General features: G+C 41.2%; 1 protein-coding gene across 1 annotated transcript in view; it reads left to right on the top strand.

The window, feature by feature from the left end:
- ADAM9 (ADAM metallopeptidase domain 9) overlaps positions 1-12,653 on the top strand; it is a 197,473-nt gene that overhangs the window by 154,634 nt on the left and 30,186 nt on the right. The window contains exons 15-19 of the mRNA XM_073622349.1: positions 2,673-2,778; positions 4,328-4,511; positions 6,320-6,400; positions 7,117-7,222; positions 8,285-8,426. Coding sequence (XP_073478450.1) covers positions 2,673-2,778; positions 4,328-4,511; positions 6,320-6,400; positions 7,117-7,222; positions 8,285-8,426 — 619 coding nt within the window. The remainder of the gene's footprint in view (positions 1-2,672; positions 2,779-4,327; positions 4,512-6,319; positions 6,401-7,116; positions 7,223-8,284; positions 8,427-12,653) is intronic.

Genomic DNA, 12,653 nt, shown 5'->3' with positions numbered 1-12,653 from the left:
TTGCAGCACTCAGTCTTGTTGGGTATGAGTCTATCAGCATGAGACATCTTGACTTGGCAATATTTGCCCATTCTTCTTTGCAAAAACACTCCAAATCTGTCAAATTGCGAAGGCATCTCCTGTGTACAACCCTCTTCAGATCACCCCACAGATTTTCAATTAAATTCAGGTCTGACCTCTGGCTGGGCCATTCCAAAACTTTAATCTTCTCCTGGTGGTGAAGCCATTCCTTTGTAGATTTGGATGTATGCTTTAGGTCGTTGTCATGCTGAATGATGAAGTTCCACTTCATGTTCAGCTTTCTAGCAGAAGCTTGAAGGTTTTGTGCAAATATTGACTGGTATTTGGAACTGTTCATAATTCTCTCTACCTTGACTAAGGCCTCTAATTCCAGCTGAAAAAAACAGCCCCAAAACATGATCCTGCCACCTGCTTCACAGTGGGTATGGTGTTCCTATGGTGATGTGCAGTGTTGTTTTTTGCGCCAAACATATCTTTGGAATTATGGCCAAAAAGTTCAACCTTGGTTTTATTCATCAGATCATAATACATTTTCCCACGTGCTTTTGAGAGACTTCAGATGTGTTTTTGCAAAATTTAGCCAGGCTTGGATGTTTTTCTTTATAAGAAAAGGCTTCTGTCTTGCCACTCTACCCCATAGCCCAGACATATGAAGACTACGGGAGATTGTTGTCACATGTGCCACACAGCCAGTGCTTGACAGATAGTCCTGGAGCTCCTTTAACCACTTCAGCCCTGGAAGATTTGGCTGCTCAATGACCAGGGCATTTGTTGCGATACGGCATTGCGTCGCTTTAACGGACAATTGCACAGTCAAGCGACGTTGTACCCAAACAATATTGACATCCTTTTTTTCCCATAAATAGAGCTTTCTTTTGGTGGCATTTGATCATCTCTGCGGTTTTTATTTTTTGCGCTATAAACAAAAAAGCGCGACAATTTTGAAAAAAACACAATATTTTGTACTTTTTGATATAATAAATATCCCCAATTTTTTTTTTAAAGAAAGCTAATTTTTTCCTCAGTTTAGGCCGATATGTATTCTTCTACATATTTTTGGTAATAAAAATCACAAAAAGCATATATTGACTGGTTTGCACTAAAGTTATAGCGTCTACAAAATAGGGGAAAGATTTATGGCATTTTTATTATTATTTTTTTTTTTTTACTAGTAATGGCGGTGATCAGCGTTTTTGTTTTTTTTATCGGGGCTGCGACATTATGGCAGACAGATTGGACACTTTTGACACATTTTTGGAACCATTGACAATTATACAGGGATCAGTGCTATAAAAATGCACTGTGTAAATGTCACTGGCAGGGAACGGGTTAACACTAGGGGGTGATCAAGTGGTTGACTGTGTTCCCTCGTGTGTGTTCTAACTGTAGGAGGATGGGACTGACTATAGGAGATGACAGATCGTTGTTCCTAGCTAGTAGGAACACACAAGCTCTCTCCTTTCCTGGCAGAACTGGGATTTGTGTGTTCACACACACACGTCCCTGTTCTGGCTCTCGTGCCCACAATCGCACGTGGCCTAGAGTCATCCCAACCGGGTGCACGTGCCTGCTATTCCCGCTTAATGGGGACAGCTACGACGGTTCACGGGAACATGCTGAACTGCCGCAGTATAATGACGGTGGCTGGTCAGCAAGCAGTTAATGTTGCTGTAGGCCTCTTGGCAGTCTCCCTGACCAGTTTTCTTCTCATCAATTTTGTAGGGACGTCCAGTTCTTGGTAATGTCCCTGTTGTGCCATATTTACTTGATGATGACTGTCTTCACTGTGCTCCATGGTATATCTAATGCCTTGGAAATTCTTTTGTACCCTTCTCCTGACTGGCACCTTCTACCAATGAGATCCCTCTGATGCTTTGGAAGCTCTCTGCGGACCATGGCTTTTGCTGTAGGATGCCACTAAGAAAATGTGGGGAAAGACCTACTAGAACAGCTGAACTTTATTTGGGGTTATTCAGAAGCACTTCAAATAATGGCAGGTGTATACTGACTCCTATTTAACATGAGTTTGAATGTGATTGCTTAATTCTGAAGACAGCTACATCCCCAGTTATAAGAGGGTGTGCACACTTATGCAACCACATTATTTTATTTTTTTATTTTTACTTCCCCCTTCCCTACCCCTAAAAGATCAGTTTTGTCTTTCAATTGAGTTGTACAGTTTATAGGTCACATTTAAAGGTGGAGAAGGTTCTGAAACGATTTATCTTTGTCTCAGAGGCTGTGGGAACCGGTCTTACAAAGGAGCAGCTAAGTAAAAGTTATTTTCTACTAGTTGTAAATTAACATTTAACCCTTGTAATGTGAGGGTCTAACTGCAAGGGGGCATATTTACTTTCCCTGGAGTTGAGCTTTAACACAGAAGTCCTTTTATTTTATTTATTTTTTTATGTTTTTTAGTATAAGTTTCCTAGACACACACACACAGCGCAACATGATCACACAGGGCCTTGGACACACTTCTCTGCACAAGGCCGAAATAATATTGAGGACAGGTGTGGGTATGTGCGCATGTAATACACTGCTACCTATATTATTTGTTTCTGTCGATAGGATAGGTTTGAGTTTTCGCCAAGTTGGTAAAGGATCATTTATTTAATCATTCTTCTTTTTTTTTTTTTTTTTTTTTGTAGAGGCTAAGGCAGCTGCTCCCGTTTGTTTCCGAGAAGTAAACTCCAAAGCGGACCGATTCGGGAACTGTGGTTTACATGGCAATGTGTACAAATCATGTGATGCCAGGCAAGTAATTGTATTGGGAACTGAAATGTATTGCTTCAAAGCCCGTAACGTAGCATGTAAATGGCAACAGGTTGTGGACTGTAGCACTGAGCATATACTTATCAGTTTTCTGGAGTAATTTGAGCATTTGTTGTTCAGGTAGTGGCAGGGTGGATTTGATTTGATTTAAATCACTAGTTAAAAGGCTTGATTTAAATCATAATTTTCATGTAGCATTTACTTCCTGGAATTCATCTACCCTTCGCTCAGGCATGCAGGCAGCAGGGTGTGCATAGCTGAGAAAACCCCTCCTCAACTCCTGGGATATATGACATTAACCTAGGCAAGAAACCAGGAAGTAACTGAAGAAATGTTAAAAAAAAAAAAAAAAAGTTTAAAACAAGCAAATATATACTCTCCTATCTGTTTACTATTGCTAGCAGCATAAGGATTTAAAACAGTCAATGTTGATTGGGAGAGTGAAGTTCCACTTTAAACTGGCCATAGATGGATTAAAATTCAGCCAATTCAGCGGGGTTTGGCCAAATTTCGATTTATCGAATTGCCTTTCCAGCTCCACAGGAGTCAATCTAACATTCCACTTTTGTCAAACGGGATGTTGAAAATTTTTCATTCGATCAGCAGCTGAAGCGGGGTAGATTCCTCCATCCACCTCCCTTCTGTGGATGGGGCAATCTGTGGCCAACTTTACATAGAACATTGCTCCCACACCACGGGTAACATGTCATCAAGCTGTGCAAGGTTAGGAGACAATGATTTTACTTGCTGGTAGTATAATATCAGACCACAGATACCGCAGGCATCAAATGAGCCAAGTACAAATCCACAGGGCTGACTTTTTTAAGCACCCCTGTAAGTGTTTTATGGTTTCTTACAACCCCTGTTAATGAAACTTTTGCTGGTCAACTTGACCTGTTAAAGGAAGTGGAAACATACCCAATCTACAGGACAGGTAATACAAGAGCACTCAGAAAAAACAAAAACTGCTGTCAGTGTTGAGACAGATTGCAGTATATTTGACATTGTTCCCTTAGGACCCTTTCACACTTGTGCGACTTCAAAGTCGCGTGATTTTACCATGATCTCATGGCCGCGATTTTGCCACGATTTGGGATCAGTACTACTTTGTACGATTTTACAAGGTTGGGGTTTACAAATGCTTTGACCCTCAGCTTGTGCTTACAAAGTCGTACTGAAATCGTGTCTATATTATTCAGGTACGATTTGCATGCTACTTGAGGGTTTAACATTGAGGTCTATGGACATCAACTCGCATGGAAGTTGGACCAAAGTAGTGCAGGGACTACTTTGAAGTCGGGACGACTTTAAAGTCCTGCCAATATGAATGGTAGTCATTGAAAATCATGGAGAATGACTTGTCATGCGATTTTGCAGTACAAAATCGTGGGACAAGTCGTATAAGTGTGAAAGGGGCCTTAGTTCCACTTTAACGCATTGACTTCAATACATTTCTGTAGTGAAGGGTACTGCCTGTATTTCCCAGACCCTTACTGTATGTCATTACTCTTTGTGCTAACTTGTACTATAGGAATGCTATGTGTGGGAAGCTGCAGTGTGAGAATGTAGACACCATGCCTGTCTTTGGTATTGAACCAGCAGTTATCAAGTCTACCATCCAGGGCACCGTATGCTGGGGAGTGGATTTCCAGCTGGGCACCGATGTCCCAGATCCTGCTATGGTCAATGAAGGCACCAAATGTGACAATGGCAAAGTAAGTAGTGGACCAACATCTGCTAACTAGGTGTTTATTGAATTCTCTATTTCAAATCTGTAGATTGTGAATGCCTTGTTTATTTCTAAGTGTATCAGTTACATGCGACCTGACCGGTGGTACTGCTCTTTTCTGATGTGATCTCTCTGTACATCTATAAATACTATTCTGCAAATATAAGCAGTCACTGGGTACATTCAGGCTAGGTTCATAGTGCTGCTGCAATTTGATCTGGCTTTCAGTGCAATTATGTAGTGCAATCTGATTGTGTTCTCACGCATTGTTAATGCGCCCCCCTTCAAACCCATTCCAGACTCAAAGGGTCCTGTATGGAATTTTAGGGGGGACCCCACGTCTTTTTTTCTGGTGTGGGGTCCCCCCTTAAAATCCATACCAGACCTAGAGCACCTAGTATAGATTGTATGGACCCCTACAGAATATTCGTTTTTTTTTTCTTTTCACGGACAGCATCTTTTGTTACGCTCTGCTGTCAGCCAGGAATACCCATTTGACAGCAGAGGTGAGTCGTTGAATAAAATATGTGAGCCACCGGTGCAAAAAATACAACAAAGTATATATAGAACCTGTCTGATGTGAAAAAAAAAAAAAAAATTGTGTTTGCTGCAGTCAAAAATACATTCCACCTTTGGGTGGAGTGAAAAATATGAAACAAAAAAGGTTGGGTGCGCTAACCCCTATTTGATATTATTAAATTACACCACTCCTGTCACAGTGAATAAAATTATTTATATATATATATATATATATATATATATATATATAAAAACTGTGAAAAAATAATTAAAAATAAATGTATACCAATATATATTTTATTATGCAAATTACCAGTGCCTTATCGCATATATGTCTAAACATCTATCTTTAAATGATACGCCAAAACAACACCGTTTTCCTAATCAATATAGAAAATAATAAAGTAAAATAAGTGTCCAGTGCTTCTGCTTGATTAAACGTACCAGCTAATTGATACTGGTGAATAAAATATCTAGCAAGTCCCAGTGCAACTCTCCAATGTGAATGAGCTATTTCTGTGCGTTTTATCCCTGATCCGTGGTTTCGTGTAGCTGATTCCACCAATATTGTGACAACACCACCACCATATGGATTGGCCACTCACCAGAAGAAGGTATAAACAGGCCTTTGGTTCATTAATGGGATAACCACTCCACTCAGGGTACTTTTCCCAATGGAATCAGTAACAATAGAAATCCGTCCTCAGAGGAAATAAACAGTAATCATTGCGCAGTATGTCTATACTGTTTTATTCTTAAAAAGTTAAAAAAAGACTATAAAACTCATATTTAAATGTGCCCTTTAGCCGGCACTAAGCCTATCCAGCAGTATGAATGGGTGAAGATATCGCCGTATGTATCCTATGTTAGCGTGCGTCTCAAGCCTCACTTTCACCTGGCAGGAAGTGACGTAGTATTTTTCTCAGCGGCCTTCTACGCATTTCGCAAATACAATTGTGTCATCAGGAAGCCCTGAGAAGTGAGTCGTTGGGTGTAAGAATGCCAGGAGGGGCCGTACATGCATTTTTGCTGCATTCTGATTGAAGTATTTGTGGCCAAAATCACCCTAGAATACCACCAAAGTGGTACAGTGACCCTTCTCTCAAAATCCCACCATTCTTTGCTGCATTGATGTGAATGGGCACCTTTGAAAACAATGCGATTTCCAATGTGATGTGATTCCATGCAACTCCAGTGGCATCTGAAATCACATTATTGTAAACCAGGCCTCAGATCTGGTTCTCTAATCTTTGTTTTTTGTTTGCTTTCTTTCAGATTTGCCAGAATTTCCAGTGTGTGGATGTGTCAGTACTGAAGTATGACTGTGATGTGCAGGAGAAATGTGGAGGTAACGGGGTAAGTATGTTGTATTCACAAAACTACGTCCTACCCTGTATTCCCTTCAAGACCTTTGCAGTGTACAAATATTAGCTGTTCTGTTAAAGCTGAAGGGGAAAATTAAAAACCACTCTTGCAGTGGGGATCGACCCTGACAAGTAGATTGGCCTTGTTGGAATTTTAGTAATGGTTCCTGATTGATCAAACAAATATCTGCATGTTTGTTGGCCAACAGATTGTAACCCAAATGGATTAAATTATTGTTTCTGATAAATCATACTTTCAGCCAGTATCGTTTATGTGTTACTTTGTTGAATATTTTTTAATTGATTTTGAGTCCCGAGTATGGCCACAGAAAGTGTACCAGATGCAGTGCCCTTTTATGAAAGTGAAAATGAAAGAGTGACACAATTTTTTATCAATTACACGATTTAATCAGTTACTTTGAATAAAAGAAATGATGCAACTCTTGATATGAGATTGCAATCTTTGAGAGTATAAAAGCATGCATCTTTCCGGACACGGGGCACTCCCCCCCATTCAAGCACTGTTTTGCTGAAATGATGGCCCTGTCCTACTAGTAAGGTAGCAGCCCAAACCTCCAAAGGAGGTCCAATCACCACCACTCACCCACAGAACCACCTATTAACTACCAGTAACTGTTTTAATTAGTCCAGCTCAGTCTCCAACTTAAACCAGTCTGAATAAAACAAAGGACGTTTTTCTTTTCTCAGGTGTGTAACAGCAACAAGAACTGCCACTGTAATGATGGCTGGGCCTACCCTGACTGCAAGAAGAAGGGCTATGGTGGAAGTATCGACAGCGGCCCTACATATAATGGTATGATCATTTTGACTCAACTGTTTGAAGACCATCTCATGGGAAGGCTAAGTTCATATTTCCATAAAAAATAATAAATGCACATCTTTTTTGCAGGTAAAAAAAAATGTGCATTTATTATTTTTTAAAACAGGAGTCTAGAAAGCATTGCACCCATAATCAGCAGATTGCGGGTGAAATGTCAGGCTCCTGCACCTCTTTTTCCCGTACCCCCATACTGGCTGTCATTGCAGAGCTGTAGGCAGTGTGAATGAACTACAGACATTCAGGCTCTGTTTCCACTACTGCGAGTTGTTGTGTGACTTGACCCATTTGAAGTCGCGTGACAAGTCAAAACCCATGTATTTCAATGGTCCTCGTTGTAATTGGTGTGACTCAAGTTGCAGCAACTCCAAAAAAGGTTTTTGTACTACTTTGTTCCGACTTCGGTGCAACTTGTTCTCCCCGGTTGCATGACATCGCATCAAAAATCGCATTGCAAAGTTGCACTGTAAATCGCGCGAGTTTGGGGTTACAATAGTGGAAACAGAGCCTTAGACTACAAGAACATCTGCTGCAGTGGATGACGGTACTTGTAGTTTATTAGTTCGGCACGTAGAATACAGCAAGGTAAAAAAGAAAACCTTGTACCTTTAGAACCACTTTAACCCTATCCGTACTGTCCTACCAGATCTTATTATCTGTTGTAAATTAGATTTGCACACGGTCTGTCCTAACAAAGGGTTAAAGACCACCAGGTTTGGGTGGTACATTGTGTGTTTAAAATAAAATGTCACTCAGTTTTTCCCTCTAATTGTACTTAAAAACTGTTCATAATACCTTGCAGGTGGCCTATAGTGTAAGTGTCCTATGTATTAACCTGCTCCTAAGAAACAACTAGAAGGATAAAACTTTAAGTATGCTGTGTGAATGGAAACACATAACAGACATATAATGGGGCGTCTTAAACGCAAATATGAAAATGCACTTTAATAAGTGATGCACTGAAAATTGATGGGGACCACTCGACACACGTGGAGTCCTTCACCCCCAACAGTGCCTTCTTTTGTGTTTTCATCACAGATAAAGACACCTCTCTAAGGGATGGCCTGCTGGTTTTCTTCTTCCTGATCGTCCCACTTCTGGCACTGGGAGCCTTCGTATTTTTCAGAAGAAACAGCCTTAAAAGGAGATTCTGCAGGAAGAAGAGATCTCAGGAGAATGAGTAAGTAAAATCCTGACTTAATACAGTTAGACAAGTGCAATAACTATGTACAAAGGCATCAGTCAGATACTAGTTTCCTGTAGCACATCTGCGAACAGATTCATTCTGATAGGCTGTTATACAACTAGCTCATAAGACATTTTTCTCTTTGTCCAGTTTTCCTATGTTGTGGGTATTTTTTTTTTTATTTAGTAAATTGATTATTCATAAACACTTAAAGCTGAATCCCAAGCACAAAAACCTTCACAGAAATGTATTCCTCAGTGGCCAATAAATATATATCAATAGATATACAGTGCCTTGAAAAAATATTCATACCCCTTTAAATTTTCCACATTTGGGATGTTACAACCAAAAACGTAAATGTATTTTATTGGCATTTTATGTGATAGACCAACACAAAGTGGCACGTAATTGTGAAGTGGAAGGAAAATGATAAATGGTTTTCAACATTTTTTACAAATAAATATGTGAAAAGTGTGGAGTGCGTTTGTATTCAGCCCCCTTTACTCTGATACTCCTAACTAAAATCTAGTGGAACCAATTGCCTTTATAAGTCACCTAATTAGTAAATAGAGTCCACCTGTGTGTAATTTAATCTGAGTATAAATACAGCTGTTCTGTGAAGCCCTCGTGGCTTTGTTAGAGACCCTTAGTGAACAAACAGCATCATGAAGGCAAAAGAACACACCAGACAGGTCAGGGATAAAGTTGTGGAGAAGTTTAAAGCAGGGTTAGGTTATAAAAGAATATCGCAAGCTTTGAACATCTCACGGAGCACTGTTCAATCCATCATCCGAAAATGGAAAGAGTATGACACAACTGCAAACCTACCAAGACATGGCCGTCCACCTAAACTGACAGGCCGGACAAGGAGAGCATTAATCAGAGAAGCTTCAGAGATCCACAGCTCAGGTAGGAGAATCTGTCCACAGGACAACTATTAGTCGTGCACTCCACAAATCTGGCCTTTATGGAAGAGTGGCAAGAAGAAAGCCATTGTTGAAAGAAAGCCATAGGAAGTCCCGTTTGCAGTTTGCAAGAAGCCATGTGGGGAACACAGAAACATGTGGAAGAAGGTGCTCTGGTCAGATGAGACCAAAGTTTAACTTTTCGGCCTAAAAGCAAAATGTTATGTGTGGCGGAAAACTAACACTACATATCATCCTGAACACACCGACCCCACCGTGAAACATGGTGGTGGCAGCATCATGTTGTGGGGATGCTTTTCTTCCCCAGGGACAGGGAAGCTGGTCAGAGTTGACGGGAAGATGGATGGAGCCAAATACAGGGCAATCTTAGAAGAAAACCTGTTACAGTCTGCAAAAGTCTTGAGACTGGGGCAGAGGTTCACCTTCCAGCAGGACAACGACCCTAAACATACAGCCAGAGCTACAATGGAATGGGCTAGATCAAAGCATATGCATGTATTAGAATGGCCCAGTCAATCTTGCGGAAATATGCAAACTGGAAAGTTTCCAAATATGGAGATTGGCTGGTATTTGCAATATCTCCCAACTATATAACCAAAATGTATTCATGGACCTCCAAATAGAATTTAATTTACCCAGACACCAATTCTACAAATACCTCCAATTGAGACATGCTCTCCAGGCTCAGGGCCGTGTATCTACACTAATACTCTGTAGTCCAGGGGTCCTCAAACTATGGCCCGCGGGCCACATGCGGCCCGCCGAGGACATTTATCTGGCCCACCCCACCCAGGGCCGGATTCCCGACAGGCCGGGCTGGTTGTAACACAGCAGGAGACTGCTCTGTCACGGAGCTCACTGTTAAAAGTTCGGGCGCGCTGTGATAAAAGTCCCACCCTCCACCTAGACCAGCTTGTGTGATAGAGGCAGTGTTCTGTCTATCACACGAGCTGGTTTAGGTAGGAGGAAGGCGGGACTTTTATCACAGCGCGCCCAAACTTTTCACAGTGAGCCATAGGTGTGCGCAGCCTATTGCATTAGGGTGTGCACGCCAAAGTTCAAACACACATGAACGCCACCTGCTGTCACAGAAAGGGGGCTCTGATGGTGGGAGACAGTTGATTGAGAGCATATTATGGTACACCCTAAATACGGGTGTAACGTGTTCCTGAGGTTGAACCTAGACTTTAATATAATGGGGCATTTACACTGGTCACTGGCACCCCCAACCACCCACCTGGTGCTGCTCCTGGATAATACTAATGCACATGGGGTGATTAGGGTGTGCCCAGGCACACCCGGCACACCCTGTGCGCATGCCTATGCAGTGAGCCATGACACAGCAGCAGGAGATGCTCGATGTGCGCACACACTGACTGGTGAGACATTGTTTGGCACAGTAAGGCTGTGAGGGGGGCTTGCAATGATGGTGAGGGGGGTACTTGCACTGATGGTGAGGCAGGCACTGATTGGGCTGCATTGATGGGCACTGATCAGACTGCATTGATGGGCAGTGCAGTCTGTATGTCTCTGTGTGGACAAAGTTATTGCTGGTATATTGTTTTTGTAGCGCTGTGTGTGTGTATATATATATATATATATATATATATATATATATATATATAGGTATTTTACTAATAGCTGTTTGGAAACCCTAGGAAACAATGATGTCAAGAAAAAGAAAAATTGACTCGGAGTGTAGGATATTCAAAGAACAGTGGACTTATGATTACTTTTTCATGCAGTACAAGGAAAGAGCCGTGTGTCTCATATGCCAGAATATAGTGTCTGTGTTCAAAGAATACAATTTACGTCGACACTATCAATTTGCATAGAAATTTGTTCAAAGTTTTTTTTTTTTTTTTTTTTTTTTTTTTTTTAAACTGTAATCCGGCCCTCTAACGGTCTGAGGGACAGTGAACTGGCCCCCTGTTTAAAAAGTTTGAGGACCCCTGCTCTAGTCATTCCCTGATAAGGGACATTTTTTATGGACAGGAGAAAAACGGCCTGATATCTCATATCTATTCAAGCTTACTAGCATCCACACAGGACCCCGCAGCCCTACCGTGTAGAAGGGGCTGGACAGAGGACCTAGGGGAGATAACTAACGAAACATGGGAATTATGCTTGCAATCTGGGCCAATCACATCAGTCTCACAATCGCATAGGCATTTATTCTTGTTACATAGGGCGTACATCCATTCATTTGCATCGTTGGGGAAGGAGAGATTCTCCTCTGTGCCCCAAATGCAGTAGGGAGGAGGGATCTCTAATCCATTTAATCTGGCGCTGTCCCAAACTACACCGATACTGGGCTGAAATAACTGAAGTTATCTCCACAGTCTACCAGGTTAGGGTTCCATTGGACCCCCTTGTTTGTGTCTTAGGAGTTATTGATGAAGAAATATATCCCTCACCCACCAATATAGCAGTGATCAGATTATTTTATCTTGCTAGAAAGTTAGTGGCCAGATTCTGGCTCTCCCCACACGTTCCTACTAAAAAACAATGGGTGGAACAGGTCAATTACATCCTTGTCAGGGAGCACCTAACATATCAGCATAGAAATGCAACTCGCAAATTTTACTCCATATGGCAGGCCTGGTTGGAAACTCCAGGGCTGTCACCCCCTGCAACTTGTTTTACATGGGCTGCTACAGGTATATATAAAAAAAAAAAAATGGTCAGGTGTAAAGCTGACTCGAACCCTTTGGAAGAGCATAAGGACAAAGTCTGCTACTGTTTTACCTTATCAGGTAAACTCAACCTCAGTACATATGATCGTAGAGGGGGAAATCCCACGAGAGCAGGTAGATTATGAACGCTCCTGTTTACTGTTTGGCCTGTTGGCCCCCGGTTTTGCTGTGTAGAGTGGGGGAGGGTTCAACCTTGCCCACTCAGCACAGATTCATTTTCTTTCTTTTTAAAGATATGTCATTGTACTTTATGTTGTGTCATTGGTTTAATTTTATTGATTTACATTCTGCATAATTTTGGATATGAGAACTGCTTACCTTTTCTTATTTTTCTATGCAACATGTAATTTACTACAAATGACACAATAAAACTTTTTATGATTAAAAAAAAAAAAAAGAATGGCCCAGTCAAAGTCCAGACCTAAATTCAATTGAGAATCTGTGGCAAGACTTGAAAATTGCTGTTCACAGACGCTCTCCATCCAATCTGACAGAGTTTGAGCTATTTTGCAAAGAAGAATGGGCAAAAATGTCACTCTCTAGATGTGTAAAGCTGGTAGAGACATCCCCAAAAAGACTTGTAGCTGTAATAGCAGTGA

This window comes from Aquarana catesbeiana, linkage group LG03 (assembly GCF_042186555.1).
Source record: "Aquarana catesbeiana isolate 2022-GZ linkage group LG03, ASM4218655v1, whole genome shotgun sequence".
NCBI classification, from domain to species: Eukaryota; Metazoa; Chordata; class Amphibia; order Anura; family Ranidae; genus Aquarana; species Aquarana catesbeiana.
The sequence above is the reverse complement of the archived record's forward strand: the minus strand, read 5'-3'. Positions and strand labels throughout refer to the sequence as shown.